Source organism: Telopea speciosissima, chromosome 7 (assembly GCF_018873765.1).
Source record: "Telopea speciosissima isolate NSW1024214 ecotype Mountain lineage chromosome 7, Tspe_v1, whole genome shotgun sequence".
NCBI classification, from domain to species: domain Eukaryota; kingdom Viridiplantae; phylum Streptophyta; class Magnoliopsida; order Proteales; family Proteaceae; genus Telopea; species Telopea speciosissima.
In genome coordinates, this window is record NC_057922.1 from 1,681,740 (window position 1) to 1,700,993 (window position 19,254).

Consider the following 19,254-nt stretch of genomic DNA (forward strand, 5'->3'; position numbering starts at 1 on the left):
GAGAAGCAATGGCATTGAATTGAACTCCTGGACAACCGGAGAAGACATTGTTCTCTCTCTCTCTCACATCCAATATTAACATGCACTATGAATGGAGGGAAAGAAGGGGTTAGAAACATCCAATATTAACATGCACTATGAATGGAGGGAAAGAAGGGGTTAGAAACATCCAATATTAACATGCACTATGAATGGAGGGAAAGAAGGGGTTAGAAAGGAGATCTGCGTTGGCTGAAGTAAGAGTGAACGTAGGAATGACCACAAATGGCAGGCACTAACACCCTGCCAATCGAAAAGATGAAACGAGAGAGAATAGGAGTGAGTGAGTGAAGGAGGGAGGGAGGGAGGGGATGGACGGAACATTGGATTGATAGAATGTATTCTTTTTCTATCTCTTTCCTTAAAACTGTGTTTAATATGCATTCTAAGAATGTTTTTAAGCAAGAAAATAGAGTAACACCAGGTTTCAGAAGGCATTCTAGATCCAGGATCTATCTATTCAGAGTATGCACATCAAACACAGTCTAGTAGAGATACATACATGTATTGCTTTCGAGATTAGCTTCGGTAATTTCTATTCGAGGGTTTAGAGGGCCCACCAACTACAAAGCCCCTTTCCACGCAGCAGGAGTGCTCAAAGCAGCAGCGCTAGTGATTAGACTAGTAATCTGTAGGTGTTATTTTCAAGGAAAAGAAAAGGTGCCCCAGGTGTTGTTTGATTCCCATTAACAGAGTATTTTCCAAGAGTAGTAAGTAGTAGTAAATAACAATGATTTCCAAAATTGGCAGCATTGACTATTGTATTGCTAAAATAGGCATGGAACACAGAGGATCCACTTGAAGGATGTAGTAACACCCACTCCTAGTCCTGCTCGCCTGCATGTTGGCTGTGGGGTGTTCTTAAAGATGATGAATCAATAGAGTTCAATTTTGGACAAGGCAAACAAAACAACCCCATTGATGTCTAGAAGACACAGGCGCTAATAAGGGGGAAGGGGTATGATGTGAGTGGAATAATGTTTATGCATTATTGAAAAGTAACGGGCACAAAGAGATAAACACATCCAATGGGGGCATGAGTCTCACCAAAAATGTTAAGATGGATTAAAGACGATACAGCAAGAGATGGAAATAAAAAAAAGAATGACTTGCAAGTAACACTAAAAGGCATCAAAGCAAGTGAGAGTTTAAAGTAAGATGTTCTGGTGTCACAGGCAACTGAGACAAAAGTTCAGTAGTACAAAGTAAAGGGATCTCCAAGGAAAAGGGGAGTAAGTTAAAAATAGAGATAGTCAGAAAAACCAACCTGATGACTTGAAATTCAACAGAAAGAGATGGTGAAAAATTGAGTAGAATGAGAGATTGAAAACTATGAGTACGGTTAAGTGTGTACTCAGGTTGGCAGACGGCATTCCACTTATTTTTTTTTATGAAGTTGACCCACCTGTGAAATGACCAGCCCACCCCTGTTTTTGCTGTCGTCTTGCGGGGCTGAACCCTCCAGCTCCCGTCACGGCTGGAGGAAATCCATTTCCCTGAGCAATATGAGGACCGAAAGTTAACAGACTTTTCACTTTTCACTTTTAAAATGGATAACAAGGATATCTATTGCACACCCAAAAAATTAAGATGACCCGTAATAAAAACAGCAAAAAATATGATAAATTACAACAAGAGGCCCATGCCAGAAGTAACAGATCTATCGAATAATTTATAGTTTTATACAGCTCATTTTGTCTATTTATAACTGAGAGAATAGACCCAAAAGAAAAAACAAACAAACATTAAAAAAAATCTAGTAGTCACTGTTTTCTCCATTTCTTAAATTACTAAGGCCTGAAGGCTCCATTAAGATCACCTCTTACAGAGCCCATGAATCTGAAATGTGAAGATTCATAAAACCATGAGTTTTAAATGAATTTTCCTTGAAAATAAGACCTACAGCTTACATTAATAAATGACTTGGATTACCTCAAAACTGCTCGGATCAGATTAATGGGTAACACAATGGTACACTTGCATGTACTTCTCCGTAAGTTTTGACAGATGCGCCTGATAACTTAACAAGTTCATACACATGCGAACTTAGGTTAGCGGTAAGTCAGCGATGGACCACCAAAGGAGTATTGAGATGAGACTGATGAGGATGCAAGCTCATGTCTGCCCCCCAGATGGTTTTGTTTCTCATTGTAATCCCTCAAAGAATTGGCAGCATATCTTGAATATAATCCTCCTTCATCAGCTCCACTTATTGAGAAATCAGTAGAGCCCCTTTCTTGGTAATCATAATTTGTGAGGTTAATGTCTCTCCTTCGGACCAGAAGATATGGTTCCGAAGAAGTTGCCTCTCTTCTAGGAACCAGAGAATATGCATCTGAGGATGTAGAACCATGATGTTGAGGATAATTTGGATCTTTTGCATAGGAATCTATTACTGTGGCAGCACTAGTGGCTACAACAGCACGAGGAATTAAAGAAGGTGGTTCTTGCCCAAGACCATAAGCTCGATAATCCTTCTCACTGAGAAAAAGGGGATCACGACGAACTTGGTCCATTTCTTTTGAGGCTGTTTCTCTTTGCTGAGGACCAGCATGCCATGGAAGCTGCTCCCTTTCATGATCCTTCTGGTACAGGTCTACTATAGGAGCATTACAATCAATAGAAGCAGACGGGGTCAAGGTACGTCTTTCTCTTGAAAGACCGTAAGTTCGATATTCTTTCTCCGTCAGAAACAGTGGATCAAAACGAATTGCCTCTTCCTGTAGAGTGGCTCCCTCCCTGTGGGCCAAAAAAGGTTTTCTAGAAAGCTGCCCACTAGAAGTCTGAAACAGACTTGTAAGTTTCTTTACCTGTGAGGGCATAATTGACATTCTCAAAAATATATTATGGACAAACATTGATTTCTGATATAGTAGAAGAATGGTCTCTCACTTGCAGGACAGTAAGCTCAGTCTTGAACCTGTGCTTCTTTTCATCATAATTGTCCTCGATTGCTCTCTTAAAAACACTCTCAGGTAGAGGGAAACAATCCTCGTGAACCATGAACCGCACCTAAAGAAAACCAAGGGTTAGTCTATTATGATTTCCATAAAATGGAAACAGAGACTCATGCATGTGGAAGTAATATTAATGAAAGGAACCTGAACAGGGAAGGCCCCGCCAAAAGCAGCAGGCTCCAGATTCATACCACCAGCAAAAGATGCCTTGTAGATCCCATACATAAGCTTGAGATCAAAATCATAGAGGAAGAGCTTTAGACCAGGTTTTATTTCCATTACTAGCTCTTTCTGGCTCTGCGGGACTCCCATGACCCCATAGCGGAAACAATCTGGTTTGGTCTTTCCATTGCACATGAAAATCAACCCACCCAGCTCTTCCTTGGCCTTTTGATCCCTACGGCTATTTTCCCTGATGATACTCTTCTCTCTGTTCAGTTCCTGTGAATTTTTCTTGTTTCCATTTTTCATTTGATAGATAGCATTACCATCCAGCTCTTCCTTGTCCTTTCTATCCCTCCGGCTATTGTCATTGATAATACTCGTCTCTCTGTGCGCTTCCAGTGAAATTTTCTTGTTTCCATTTTTTATTTTATTGCTAGCATTCTTTTCTTTTATACTCCCTTGTGTGGTGTTCTCATGATTTGGTTTCTCCTGAATCTGTTCAGCAGTAGAATCTTTTCTCCTATCTGAAGATTTTTTCACAATTTTATGTTTAGGCTTCAATGAATTGGGGTTTCCTGGTTTGGATGACAATGGATATGAGGATGCCTCAGCAGCAGACCCAACTTTCTTGCTTCCCCCGAGGGCCATGATCTACCCCTGCCAATGAAAAGCTTCAAAATAATGCATACAGTAATGAAATAGGCAAGCTTGTGATTGACACTTATTTGTTGGTCTTTTCCCCATCTCATTTTCCATTTAAAAGAAAGAAACTAGCAAAGCAATCAATAAATTATACACATGCAAAAATGTCTGCCAGACTGACAGTTGAACAGCCCACTTGATGAGCAGCTATTGCCACATGTCAGGCTGATATGATCATTCAGACAGCAGGATAGATAGGTAACCTTTTGGCTCTCTAATATTCAAATCTCATGGCCTTCCATCCATTGGATTTTTCACCATGTATCACTTGGCATTAGCCATAAACAATATTCTCTGCCTAGTCAACAACTTTTCATAGCTTTTTTTGGGGGGATGAATTGAAAACCATTACCACAGGAAAGAAAAAAAAAAGGGGGGGGGGGGGAGAACAAACAAAACCATAACACCCTAAAGTAAACCAATTCGTTAGCATTGGCGTGGGGGGGGGGGGGGGACTGATGCAGTAGCACTTGACTGGTTGGACCAGCATGATTGAGTTTGGAAACCCAAACCCAGACGGAACCGATCCAACCCGGGTTTTTGGTCCACTAAGAGTTGGATTTTTTTTTTTTGGCAACGTAGGATACATAGGAATAGACCTTGGTGCAATGGTAATGTTGCTCCACTGAGACCAAGTAGTCATGGGTTCGAGTTTCTGGAAACAACCTCTCCGCAAAGCAGGGCTACGGCTGCGTACATTATGACCCTCCCCAGACCCAGCAGCGGCAGGAGCCTCATGCACTGGGTACGCCCTTTCTTTCTTAGGATACATAGGAATAGACGTGTATTTTCAACTCTATTTAGAGTTGGATTAGAAGATAGTTTTTACATACCAACTAGGAACTAGGATTCTTTTGGTTTTTGCCTATTTACACATTGTATTTCAACAGTGGACATACAGATTTGAAAATAGTAATTGTTGGTTGTTCAATGTTAGTGTGGTGTTGTGTGCTCCTTCTCCCCCTGCCACTCTGAGTTTCTTCTCAGATTTCCCCTCTCTTCTAACAGGCCCTCCACCAATTTGGTATCAAAGCCAAAGCTCCCCATCAATCCCTTTCTTCCCTTCCCATTAATTCTATTTCTGTTTTTCTTGCTTACTTGGTTACCAGCATCTATTCTGCCAATAACTGAGATTCAAAAAAGAAAAAGAAAAAAAATTCAATGCCTCCTTCAGTACCCTCTTCCCCAAACCCCATTATCTCAACTAGAACCCTCCCCTCCCTTCGAGTACCAACTTCCGCAGCAACACTCCCACCCTCCCAACACCCCCATCTTCTTTTTTTCCCCACACAACTTTGATCGACCCCCCCCCCCCACATTAAGGTTCCGTCAGAACACAAAAAAAAAAAAAAAAAAAAGCGAGAGAGAAGTCCAGAGGGAGGAAATCAACTCGAGCATACCTAGCTTCCATTGACGTAGCTAACTCCGTGCACTCCGGGGTACACGAGTTCAGGAGTTGAAATCCTTGTCAAGCTCGAATTCTGAGTCAAGGACCCCTTTCTCTGTCAAACTGAAATCCCCATCATGGAACAACTCACCTTCGAACCCAACCCCTGCTGGTTTCTCCCTGTCCAATTCAAATACGTTATTCCCCACCCTCCTTACGATTTCAATATAGTTTTTATTTTGTTTTAGTTTCCAACAATACCACTTGTTTACCTCCTTTATCTCATCTTACCCCTTAATTTATTTTGTTCCACGGTCAACCCCTTTTTAATTATACTTTTTTTCAAATCCTTCCACCCTTCATCCCTAAGCAGCAAGTTCAGATTCCATCTATTTACAATTCTGCCACTAGTTTTATAAAATTCAAAATATTTACCATTTTGCCATTGATACTTTGTTTTGAGTTTTCTCTTGTTCGTGTGGGCCCATCACGATTCCTGTTGAAGTATATTGAGCTCATAGGTAGAAGAGGATATCTCGATTAGAATATTCAATTATTCTAGTCGAGATTCCTCTCTCCTTATGAGTCTCCTATTTATGTTTATGTTTTAGTTAGAGTTTCCTAGTCCTAGTTCTATTTCTAATTTCCTATTGTAATTTGGAATCCTAATATGATTAGGAATTCCCTCTTAATGTAATCTGTTTAGCATAAATATAAACAAGGTGAAGGAGATTGTCAAATTCAACAGTTCTCTTCCCTTCTCCATCTTCTTCTCAGTTCTGGTTTTCTATGAGTGTGTTTCATTACATGGTATCAGAGCACAACCTTTAATTGGTTGTTCTTCGGTGATTCTGGTTTGAAGGTTCTTAATTAATTTTTATTAAAGGGTTGCAACACCCTACGCTACATATTACTACAATTTAAACCCTAGATGGAGTTTTCAATTGAAAACTAGGGTTATCTTACATACCTGAATGCAAGATCGATTGAAGACTTTTCTTCTCAAGCTGCGGTACTCTCTGAAGACCATATCTCTGCGAATCTGCGATTACTTCTTGAAGATTTTTGATCCAGTCAGTAGATTATTATTGAAGATTGAAAGTCTGTGATTACTTCTTGAAGGTTGAAAGTTTTTGGTGAGCTTTTCTTCTCCAATCAATCCAATTTTTCCAGTGAGTTTTTGGATTCTTTTCTTCTCCCAGAACAACACTCGGCAGTCTAATTCTCGCTGACTTGAGTTGGTAAACTCATGGGATTAATATTCCCCACTGCCGGTTGTGTTTTTATCTGTGTAATTTGGGTTCATAAACCCTAATTCGATACTGCCAAGTGTGCCCCTGCTGTTCTGCTTATTACTACTGCCTTCTTTAGGGTATTCTTTAAGCCCTAATCTACTGCTGTTCTGGTTATTGGTTCTGCCGATAGCACTCCTACTGACTTAGGTTATTACAACCCAACTTTGCTACTGCTGAATATACTGCTGCTGTTTTGGTTTATTTCAACCCTAATCTGGTTCTATCTAATAGCCAATTAATATATTGCTGTTGTTGTTACCCTAATCTAGTTTGATGGCTGATCCCAAACCACCAATGGACAATGTCCAAGTTCAGATAACTGCTATTAACTCTCCGGAGTTGCAAATTATTTATTGTGGGCCCAGGCAGTGCAACCTTATATACATGCCAAGGGCAAACTAAAATACATTATAGATGATCAACCTGATTGTGATTCTAAGGACCATACCACAATCACAGCTCATGATGAGTGGATGCGTGAAAGTTCTATTATCAAGTGGTTATGGAACAGTGTTGAACCTGCTATTGCCTCCAATGTGATGTTTCACAAACTTGCTAAGGATGTCTGGAATAACTTACGTGAAAGCTGCTCTCAAGAAAGGAATATCTCTCGTATGTATGATCTCAATGAGAAATTTATTACTTTCCAACAGGGAGATAAAACTTTGAATGAATATTTTGCCAGTTATAAGGGCATGGTTGAATTACTCCAAATACATCAGCCTCTGACTACCAATCTGGATCAGTTAAAACAACAAAGAGCTGAGTTCCATGTTGCAAAATTCCTATTTGAACCACATCCTGACTACCAGTTTGTGAAGAGTCAGTTGCTCACAGGGGAGAAGGTTCCTTCTCTCAATGAAGTTTATTCTTGTATTAACCGTCTGGCTAACCCATCCAAGCCTGACAATACACCCAAGGACAACTCAGCATTTGTTGCAAATCATGGACGAGGACATGGTCGTGGCCAATTTAGAGGCTATGGCCGTGGCACTGGTGGATGAGGTACAAGTCATCAACTGGTCAACCCATCGAAAAATCTTCCCACTAGTGCTCTTATTGTGGCAAACCAAATCATACAATAGATACTTGTTGAGCAAGCATGAAAAACCTGAGCGGACAAATGAACTAGCCAATGATGCCATTACTGACACTGCTACTTAGAAACCTACCAGTGAAATGAAACAGAGTTCTACTACTTCATCATCTATGTATCGTGATGATTACAACCAGCTAGTCAAACACCTCCAACAACTTGAAACTGCATCTGCCTCCAACAACTTGAAGTTCTGCATCTGCCTCCACCTCTACCGCCACTCTAGCCTATAAAGGTAACTCTGCTTTCTATCCTTCCTCTACTTTATGGCTTATTGATTCGGGTGCTTCATGTCACATGACTGGTATGTCAAGTTTATTCTCTGCCATAAATCCCGTTCAAACTTCTTCCAATGTTATCCTTGTTGATGGATCCTTTACTCAGGTGGTCATGGAACTGTTTCTTCAACATCATCCATGACTTTCTCTTCTGTTCTTCATGTTCCTAAATTACCTTTAAATCTTTTATCTGTTAGTCAACGTACTACGTCTCGTAATTGATCGGTAACTTTCTATCCTTCTTGTGTTTTTTAGGACCTTCAAACAAGGAAGATGATTGGTGGAGGGCTTGAGCGTGATGGGCTGTATTACCTGGATGGCATCGGACCATCCACTGCTGCTATATCTATAACCATACCATCTACCATGCAATTGCATCTACACCTTGGTCACCCATCTCTATCTAAATTCCAATTAATGGTTCCTAGTTGCAAGTCCACATCTCGTCTTGAATGTGAAGCTTGTGAACTGGGCAAACATCATTTTGCCTCCTTTCTTGCCCGTACTTTACTTGGAAGTTCTTCATTGTTTTCTTTAGTACATTTTGACATTTGGGGTCCGTGTCGAGTTCGTAATAGGTTAGCATTTTCTTATTTTGCTAATTTTGTGGATGATTATTCCCGATCCACTTGAATTTATTTGTTGAAGGACCGGGCTCAATTTCTTATTGTATTTAAAAAAAATTTATTAATAAATAACGACCAAATTTGCCACATCCATAAAAAAATTTCGTTCTGATAATGCTCGAGTACACTCAAATTGAGATTTCTAATTTTTGCCTCACTCATGGTATTATTCACCAAACTAGTTGCTCGTACACTCCACAACAAAATGGAGTAGCTGAACACAAAAATCGACACGTACTAGAAGTTGCCCGATCTATTATGCTCCAAATGAATGTCCCCAAACGTTTTTGGTGTGATGACGTCCTTACCGCTTGTACCAGATATGTCGTCCTCGGTTTTACATAATAAAGTTCCTTTTTTTATTCTTTATCCTGATAGCCTTTTATTTCCCTCTCCATCACGTGTTTTTTGGTTGCGTGTGTTTCGTTCACATTCTTCACCCTATCATTGATAAACTATCTCCTCGTTCTATTAATGTCTCTTTCTTGGTTACTCTTGTACGCAAAAAGCTATAAAGGTTTTGATCACATTTCTAATAAACAGTTTATCAGTGTTGACGTCACCTTTTTTGAAAATACTACATATTTTTCTCGTACTTCTGTACCGTCCACAGTGAACAATGAAGATCTTCTAGGTCCACCCATACCTATCACCATTCCTATCCCTTTACCGGTTAAAGTCTATCACTGTCACCGACGTCAACCATCGACCTTACCAGCCACCACTACTCCTATACCAGCCTCCATTGCCCCACAAAAATGTATCTGGTCCATCCCCCACTGCTCCTATTGTTCCAGACTTGCCATCTGCTACAGCGGACGCCGATCAGCCTGACACTCAATCTGACTCTGATGCTGAGGGCTCCATCGGCTTACCATTGTTGTTCGTAAAGGTACTCAATCTTGTACTCACAAACCCCACAAATCCTTAATTGTTTATCCTATTGAGCAGTATGTTTCCATTTCTCATCTTCCTTCTCACTATCACCCTCTTGCTTCTATTTTATCTACTAACTTTATACCTCACACCCACCATGAGGCATTCTCTCACCCTGGTTGGAAGGCTGTCATGGATACAGAGATGGATGCTTTATTATCCAGGAATATTTGGACTCTGGTTTCATTACCTACTGGGAAGGATCTTTTTAAGTGTCTAATGTAAGACTAGAACCTGAATAGGTCCAATCCTAAGCAGGATCAAACAGAAAATCTCTAAAGAACAAGAAAGATAGTAATAGAAACAAAAAATCATATGAGGAAACCTAAAGAACAATGGGTAATAAAAATAAGGGAACTAAATATAAGGGAAACAAGAGAACAATGGAAACTCAAATGAGGGAACAATTTCATTGGTTGAAGTAACAAATAAAAAAAACCACAAATTTGTAACCTGTTGAAGCAGCAATGATCTTGATGTAATAATTTTCAAGAAATCAATATGACAATCAGTTGAAAGAAATCTCAGCAGCTTGTAGCACTCTTAAACTCGATTTGAACAAAATTAGGGTTTGGATTCAATAACCAATGGAAGGGAATGGGCATCTCACCCAACCTATCCCAGGATTTTCACAAAGGCTAAAGTCAATACTTCATTAATCAAATTCGTGTACCATGTTGGCCTCCATTACAAACTTTTATAGAAGAGTCAAAAATAGACTTAGACACTAAAGAGGAAAGGCCTAACCCTATCCTTAACTAATAAGGTAACCTAAGTTGACTAAGAAAGTGAAATAATAAAGAAAAAACTCAACATAGGACTCTAACTAAACTAAGGAAATCCCGTTTTCCTATATTCTACCCATATTTTAGGCCCATTAAATTGGCCAATTACAAAATAAACCAATGGGATCAAAAGGCCAACACATATATAACCCAACCCAAAGCTTATTTTCAATAAAATAAACCCACTAAATGACTTATTTACGTCAATTCTGCCCTGCTTGAAAAAAAATTGTCCTCAAATTTTGCAAAATGGGGGAATCAATATTGTGTGACGAACATCTGTCTTCAACCCATAATAGTACTCAGGCAGCTCGTAGATGTTAGGAATGTAATCTTCAAGGCATGGAACTTTCTCTTCAAAGAACTCTAGTGGCATGACAAACTCTATGTGCTCAACTTCGAAATCAGCAGTCATGTCCATGGGGTCTTCTACAGTTGTGTCTTCAACCTTCCCTGCTTCAAACTCTTCAATGTACGCCTCGACATTCGAAATATCAAAGATTGGCTCTTCTATAACGACAAAATGTTGGAACTTCAACATTAATCTCATAGATGTTAATGCTATTATGTAGGGTGTCTCCACACTCTTCTCTTTCAAGGGCAATGTCAATACCCCAATCATCATTAAGTTGTGGTTCATACACCAGCATCTCTGGAATGGATTCAATGGTTGTGAAACTGAGTCTACCTTCCCTCTTTGCAGGCAAAATTTTTCTTAGTGACCATCATCTAATTGTGGAGTGAATCTTTTTACATTAACCTGCTAAGATATCGCATTTAATTGTTGCTTCATCAACTTCATCTCATCAGTTAAACCTTTAAACATATCAGCCAGTTGTTGGAGAGTAATTTGGTCACCTGTAGGCAAGGTTCAAGATCTCGGGTTTCGACTAGCCAGAAACAGAGATATGGTCGAAACCAATGATTTTTTTCCAGCCAACTCGAGTTGGTGGTTTCAAGGCCCAGAAATGCTTTTTTTGATCTGATTTTTTGTATACATCCTATTTTTTACATTCTAAACACAAGGCATGAACTATTTTCACGCAAAAAAAACACTCAAAATGGTACTTGTGGTTTTTTACCCAAGTTTGATAGTGTATATTGTTCTTGGACATTGACTGGAAACCAGGACAGACACTTATTAATGCCTAATAACATTTAAGTAAATGGTTTTATATTTTGTATTTCCCTTTTTTTTTTTACCCCGAATATTATCTGGGACCCGGGGGAGGCCCCTAAAATTTTTATTAAAAAGTGGAGTTAAAAAACAAGTACAAGGGGGGGGGGGACATTGCCGCCTTACCCCTACCCAAAGGAGCACAAACTCTCAAACACTCAAGCAAGGAAAATCCCTACCCCTTACATCTCAAGTACACAAAGAGAGAGAGAGAAAAAAAAAAAAAGCACTACCTTTTTTGAAGAACCGGTGAACCAAACCTGTCTTCCTGGATAATGCGCCGAAGCTCCCCTGGAGGCTCTTCCCCAAATTGGAAAACTTTGTAGACCGTCATTTCGCAAGCAAAATTGGCCAGCCAATCCGCCGCTCTGTTACTTTCCCTAAACGTGAAAGTAATAGACGACCGAGTAGAGTTACAAAGCATCATGATTTCCTAAAACCAATACCACCCCTTACAGAGATTACACTTTTTCTTGTTAATCACTCTAACCGTAGAAGTAGAATCGGAATTAACCACAAAGTCCATAAAACCCATATCAGATTACAGCTTCAAGCCATACCTCAAGGCTCTTAATTTGGCCACCGAGTTGGTGCATTCCCCGTAGAAGTTAGAGAAGGCTGCCAGAACAAACCCATCCTTGTTTCTAATAACCTCATTTTGTATTTCATTTACTTAAGATATTATTCATAAATAAGCAAATACCCTCTATTTGAATCCAATAAAAATAATTAAAAAATCAAACGAAGCTTCACCAGAGGACGACGCATGTGGAGGGGTTGAAACCACTGGAACAGCAAGAATCTCACGCGAGGCTGGTGTCTTGTCCCGACGCTAATACACCTGCATAGGAGGGGAAAACGATACTAAGATAGGAATAGGAGGTGGCACAATAGGATGCCACTTGTCCTCAAAGGACAATGAAGACAAGAAAAGTAAGAACTCTCCTCAAAGAAGGTGACATCAGCACTCACAAAATATCTGGAAGAGACAGGGTAATAACACTTATACCCTTTCTGGGTACGAGAATAACCTAAATATACACTTGGTAAACCTAGGTGCAAACTTGTCAATGGAGACATGTAAGTTATGCACAAAGCACACACATAAAAAACACGAGGGGTAAAGCAAAAGCAGGAGTGCCCGGAAAAACAATGGAAAAAGGGAACCTATCGGCAAGAATAGAAGAAGGCATGCGATTAATCAAATAACAAGCAGTCAACACACTCTCACACCAAAAAAGCTTTGGGACATGCATATGGAACATGATAGCACGAACTACCATAAGAAGATGCCTATTTGTGTTCAACCACTCCATTTTGTTGTGGAGTGTTGGAACAACTAGTCTGATGAATCATGCCACGGGCAACACAAAAATCAAAATTTTCATTTTGTACATATTCCAATGCATTATCAGAACAAAAAACTTTAATAGACACACCAAACTGAGTTTTTATTTCATTATAAAATTCTTGGAATACACATAAAAACTCGGAATGATCCTTCAGGAGATACAACCAGGTAAGACGGGAATGATTGTCCATGAATGTGACAAAATACATAAAACCACGTTTTTTCTCGACACGACAGGGACCCCAGATGTCCGAATGGACTAAAGCAAATAAAGACGAACTACGAGCCACAAATCGAGAAGGGAAAGACACACAGTGGTGTTTCCCCAACTCGCAGGGTTCATACTCTATCCTAGACACAGACTTAAAAGACGGAAATAATAACTATAACCTAGCTAAAGATAATGACCCAAACGACAATGCCATTGGAAGGGAGTCACCCCACCAACAGACGCAGCAGCAACGGAGGAAGTAGCAACATCACAGGTAAGATAGTCCAGCCTATCCTTTTCATGCCATCCACCAATCGTCTTTCTCGTGTAAAGATCCTGAAAAACACAATGAGTAGGAAAAAATGTCACAGAACAGTGTAAAGCTTTAGTAAGCTGACTAACAGAAAGAAGACTCAATGGAAACTGAGGAACATGTAACACAGAGGAAATGGAAGAGGTGGGAGTGACTGTACCAGATCCAATAACAGGAGCAGCAGATCCATTTGCTAATATGATAGATGAAGAATCTGAGTTATTCGAAAAGGACGTAAACAAGGTAGACTCACCAGTTATATGAGCAGAAGCTCCAAAGTCAATAATCCAGGGAGAAGTAGTGGAGAAGAAGGCAGATGTACCTGCATGAGCAAGGGTAGCAGCGGAAGAGGAAGGTATGGAGAATGCGCTACTGGATTCCTCAAGAGTTTGTAACCTCCGTAATATTTGAGAAAGCTCGTCACGATGAATAATGCTTGACAAACTGCCACCTGTAGTGGAACCTGATCGAGAATCACCAATGGTCACAATATCAGCATTCTCATAAGATATCGCATGATTGGCTGATTGGGTTGCCCAATCTAGTTTGCCATGCTTATCCCAACAATATTCAACAGTATGACCAGATTTACCACAATGAGTGCACCGTCGATTAGAGCGATCACCTGACGGACCACCAGTACTACAACCACCACCACCACAACCTCCCCCTGTGCCACGGCCTTTTCCACAACCACGACCAGCAGTAAAAGCAGAGTTATCCTAGGGGGAGGAATCAGCCTTAGTAGGAGCAGCAATACGTTGGAGACGAGAGAAGGTATCGGCCAGTGTAGGGACTGTCTCACCAGCCAATAAATGGCCCTTCACAGCCTGCAGATCAGAATTTAACCCAACAAGAAATTTGGAGACAAAGAACTCATTACACTGGGCTTTTAACTTGTCAATATCAGTAGTAAGAGGCTAAAATACATTCAACTCCTCAACCAAGCCCTTAAAAGAACAATAGTACTCTTGAAGAAACTTAGAAGATTGCTGGAGCTGGAACAGTTTTTCATACAAATCGTATACACGGTTCATACTTTTCTCCTGAGAATAAGTATCTTGCAGATCATCCCAAACACCTTTGGTTGTAGTGTGAAACATAACGTTTGCGGCTATATCTGGTTCCATGCTATTCCATAGCCAGATGAGAGTGTTGGCATTCTCCTTTTTCCATTCACTGTAAATGCTGTCACTGGATAAAGGTGGATCAGATGTAATATATTGAAGCTTGTCCTTGGCCATGATATACACTTTCACAGCTTGTGCACAAAACAAATAATTCGAGCTCCCCTAGAGCTTGATGGAGGTAATTGTCACATTCACATTATCAGAAGAAGGTGGAACAACAGAGGTAGTAGTAGTAGACTTAGAGTCGCCCATAACAAACAAATAAGATGGACAGAAGCAGGAACCAGCAGCAACAATAACACATCAGATGCAAAAAAAATTGCAGGAATGATGATCCAGCAGTAGGTGAGTACCAACCACAAAAATAATATGGACAGCAACAACTTATACCAATTCAAGAGCAATGAAGATTGCAGCAGAAGTCAAACAATAACCACACAGAGCAAGCCAGCAAGTGCAGTAAATAACTAAACAGAGTTGAGGAAGAACATCATCAAGAGAGCAGATCCTCGAAGAATAACAGAAGGAGGTCACTAGATCAGAAGAGTGGCAACCACAGTAGAAGAATCCTCCAGTCACACAGCCAGCAGCAACCATCGACTCACACCAAAAAAGAAACCAAAATTGATATGGAGAGCAAAACACCAGTTGAGATCGATTTCTCCATTATGATGAACACAGAGAGAAGTTGATAGAATCTTCAAACCAGCATGAAAACCACCTTAAAGAAGATCATAAAGAACCAGATTGGCATAGGAACCACATGCCATTAGCACCCAGTGAAAATAGGAACCATCACCATCGAGAGAGAAAAAATATTTAGCAGGCACAATTTCTGATCGATTCTTCAAGGTTGTCTTCCCATCAGCAACCAAACTCCATCGAGAGAGATCAAAAACAGCCCTCCATTTATTAATAAGGAGGCTTTAATCTATGGCGAACCAGAACAGCAATCGGTGGCTGCACACCAGAAAAAGAAAAAACTGGAAACCGAAGGAGAAAACCAGAAGAAAGGGATTGAAGAACCCTTGATTGATTAGTATTGCTCTGATACCATGTTGCAAATCAGAATTAAACTAATCACATCAGGGGTGATGGAAGAAAGATGAAAGAAGAAGAAGAAGAAAGAGAGGGAGAAGAAGTTGCCGCAAGAGAGGAGGAGAGCAGCCTGAGATAGGTAAAAAATAGAATACCTTCCCGCAGGCAGCCTCTGAATATATAATTAATTTAGACAAAATAGAAAGTAAGGTAGTTAGGGATATCCCCTAACCCGTTACTTATTACAACCGTACAAACTAAGGAAGAAACTGATGTAAAATAACAGAAAAACCCAAAATATAAGACTAAAATACCCCTAGTTTTCAACAAGGCTTAGTAGTGCTTAATTTCATATTTCCTAGGTTTATTTAAAAATCTTTTCATATATCTAGGTAGTTAAGTACTTAAGTGTCTTTTTACATTCCTAGGAAGATTTATTGTTTCCTTGTTTCTAGTTCCTAGGTTCTTGTTTATTGTTCCTAGATGCATGGGAGGATGTTTTCTATGTAATGGGTTGGGAATACCAACAGTCCATTAATTGCTTACATGTATCTAAGGGGTTTTTGGAACTCCTTCCTCCCCTATAAATTCAAATCTTGGAAGGCTGCTTTGGCATTCCAGAATTCTTCAAACAAATACTTAGTCTTCTTTCTCTTTTGAGAACATTCTTGTGAGTTTATCAAGTGGCCTAGGTGGGACCCCTATGGTGGGACACATGTGAGACTCTAGTTGTCTGATTTATTTATCCTTCTACTATTTCAGTCTTAAGGCTATCAAGTACAGCAGTCCATCTTCAAGTAAGTTCTTTGAAGCTATCCTTTAATCAGTCCCTGCACCCCATTTGCAAACCTTTTCTGCCTTTAAAACCCCCATCCATAACCCTCTAGCCGTGGCCTTTCTTACCTTCCATTAAAACCAGCAATCAATTACCCTAATCAATCCTAGCCTAAGCAAACCAAGTTCAGATCAAAACCCTATTCTCTACCAGTTTTCGATCTTGGCTTGTAGTCCTTTAGGTCTGCACCAACAGCATACCAACTAGTGCTACATAATGGCTGGCCAAGGCGGGGTGGTGTTCAATACGTACATATGGTGATTTTAATTCTTCTTTCTTTTTATTTCTCTAAAAAAACTAATCCAAACACAGATTATGATCTGTAACAATTCCATACAGAATTGCTAGCTGCCACCTAGCGGAGGAGAAACAGAAAAAAAATAGGTTTATTTACTAATGTTGATGTGATCCCAGGGTTCAAAAACCCTGTTTGGGTTCACTACGGGCCCACCCAAGTGCTTAACGGCTCAACAATTAAAGATAACGGCACTTTGTAAATATGACGAACAGTTTTGATGGCTAACAAGTACATAGAATAGAATAGGATCTAATTGGAAGCAATTATTTTAATGGGGAAATTCTGGAAATTCAAAGAAAAAAAATGAATATTGAGAATCAATTTAAGAAGGGCCTGTTTGCAAATAGAATAAATAAGGCTTCATGTGATATTTTGAAGACGACCCCATCTTCTTCAACCCACGATACTTACTGTAGCAGTAAACCAGCAAGGTAAGAATGGAGGAAACTCCTTCAATGTAACACCGGTTGACAAAAAAATTCAGGGGTGAATTCCTAATCCCCAGCCCTCTTGAATGCAAGCAACGAACATGAGAATCAGCAGGGTAAAGTTGAACAAAAATCCCTAAAATCAGATAGGGTGGTAGTTATAGGTTCAGGTATGGTTTCAAGAAGATATCCCACAACTCCCTCTGAATTTCGACCTGAAACTCAGTATAACGGGTCGCCTTCAAGAGAGGTACTAGTACCTCAAGCTGCAGGAAGAAAGAGGATGCAACTAACAAGATCAACTCGATTATGTTGATCTACTATTACTGCCAGAAACAGAGCACACTGTATAGGTTTAAAGGAAGCTGAAAAAAGGAGATTTAGAGGAAGACAGGTTAGAAGATAAAATCTGAGCTGAAAAAAGATGAACCAGAGAAGAAGAATTCAAAGCACACACAGCGTCATATCAACACCGTGAGAGGTAAATCTCAGTTTTTTTCTATTCAATATTCCATTACAACTGAGAATCGTTGGCTTACATATGTGTATATAAAGAGGATAAAAGGGACTCCTATTCAAAAACAAAAATTGAAAATAAATTTGACTCTAACTCTAACACTGAAGTAGAGCTTGAACCAGCCTCCACAATCTTTCCCACGACTCTATTATCATGAATAAAATAACAGAAGAAAATTACAGGATTAAAAAAAAAAACAACTCAACTCCTAATTTATCCGGCTAACTGTGCATCAAATGTACATACTTTGGTTCATATAATACACACATACATTCAAATTCTGACCCCTTCAATCCCTTCTCTCCCCCAAACAACTAATTAGGCCTTAGCTGCTATATCCAAAAGGTTTATCAAGTTTAACTCTATGGAGAAATCCCATTAAACACATCAACACACGCAGCTAACTTGGTAAGATTCTCTGAACCCATAATAGAACAGCACTAGAATAATTCTATCACTAAACAACTCTTTGCATGTAGAGGCCTTCATTTAACAACAGCCGCTTAAAATTGGGAACAAGCTGAAGTTTTGATGATAGAAAACACATATCCCCTTGTCCCCCCCCCCCCCCAAAAAAAAAAAAATTAATAATAATAATAATTGGAGGTTACAGCTAGTCCAACTTAGAAGAAACAGAGCTCACGCCTCATCTTCTACCAGAAACTTGGAATAATAAATAAATTTGACGACTAACCATGGTTAGCCTGCCTTCGTAGTCTTAAAAGCAATCAAGCATCACACAATAAGAGAATGAAGATCTTAAGTCGATAAGAGAGAAATATACAGATATAAAAATGGTAATGGTTCCGTCAAAGCAAACGAAAGAAGTCATTCTCATATTTGTGTTTTCGGGAGGCAGGAGCACCTACACTTACTGACCAGATGAAATGCCTAATTCCCTTGCTCCGGATTAGAGAAACTATGAAAGCCTACCTGGTTCGACTCTTTGAAATATAATGAGAAATAGCAAACGGATCAATTGGAGAACTAACTTCTTCTTCTATTTCTTGCGGGCTTCTTGCGGGGTTTGGAACTACTGTCCCTGTTTGAATAACTTCGAAGAGCTAGGGTAGCGTTCAGATGTGAAGATTTGGAGCAAGAAAGCGAGAGATAATGATGCTGCCAGCCTGCTATAGTCTTAAGGCTAGGCCGGTCCTACGTCCTAACAGGGTTTAAAACACGGGATTGGGACCCGGATCGACCCGAATCGGAACCGTTTTCGGAATTGATCCCAATTCCCAAGGAGGAAAAGACACGAAAAAAAAAATAAGAAATGTTTTAAAATGAAATAACGGAATTTAGCTTGTCTATACGGAGCTCAGCACGGGTTCGGCTCCTGTCCTGGTGGGAGCTGGAGCGTCCAGCACCCCCTGCGATTAGGACACCTGGCCATGTGATAATCTAACGGTGTTATTACATTTAACCTATTATTTTAATCCACCCCTCTCATCTACCTCTCTCACCCGCCCATATCCCATTAAACCTGATCCGTTTTTCAGAGCGACAAACCCTATTCTAGAGCTCTCACCTCATCTCCACTGGTTGAGCGAGCGGTGGCGAGTGATGGCGAGTGGCGACGAAACCAACCGGCGACTGGCGACGAAAGGTAATGTGACTTGTCTCTCCTTTTCTCTCTCTCTCTCTCGGATTTGGCTGTCCCTCATTTTTGTTCCTGAAAAATCCTAATGAG

The 19,254-nt window shown here is 40.0% G+C and overlaps 1 protein-coding gene across 2 annotated transcripts; it reads right to left on the minus strand.

The window, feature by feature from the left end:
• Positions 1-1,967: 1,967 nt before the first annotated feature.
• Positions 1,968-18,615, minus strand: LOC122667753. 2 transcript variants are annotated; one of them, XM_043864162.1, is made up of 4 exons: positions 18,498-18,615; positions 3,141-3,818; positions 2,932-3,051; positions 1,968-2,849 (listed from the first exon to the last, which is right to left on the minus strand). In XM_043864162.1, exons 2-4 carry the CDS (start codon positions 3,807-3,809, stop codon positions 2,091-2,093), a joined length of 1,548 nt encoding a protein of 515 aa, XP_043720097.1. In that variant the 5' UTR covers positions 3,810-3,818; positions 18,498-18,615; the 3' UTR covers positions 1,968-2,090. The 2 variants fall into 2 exon arrangements, with proteins under 2 accessions (XP_043720097.1, XP_043720096.1); XM_043864161.1 differs by having other exon boundaries at positions 3,141-3,832.
• Positions 18,616-19,254: the final 639 nt, after the last annotated feature.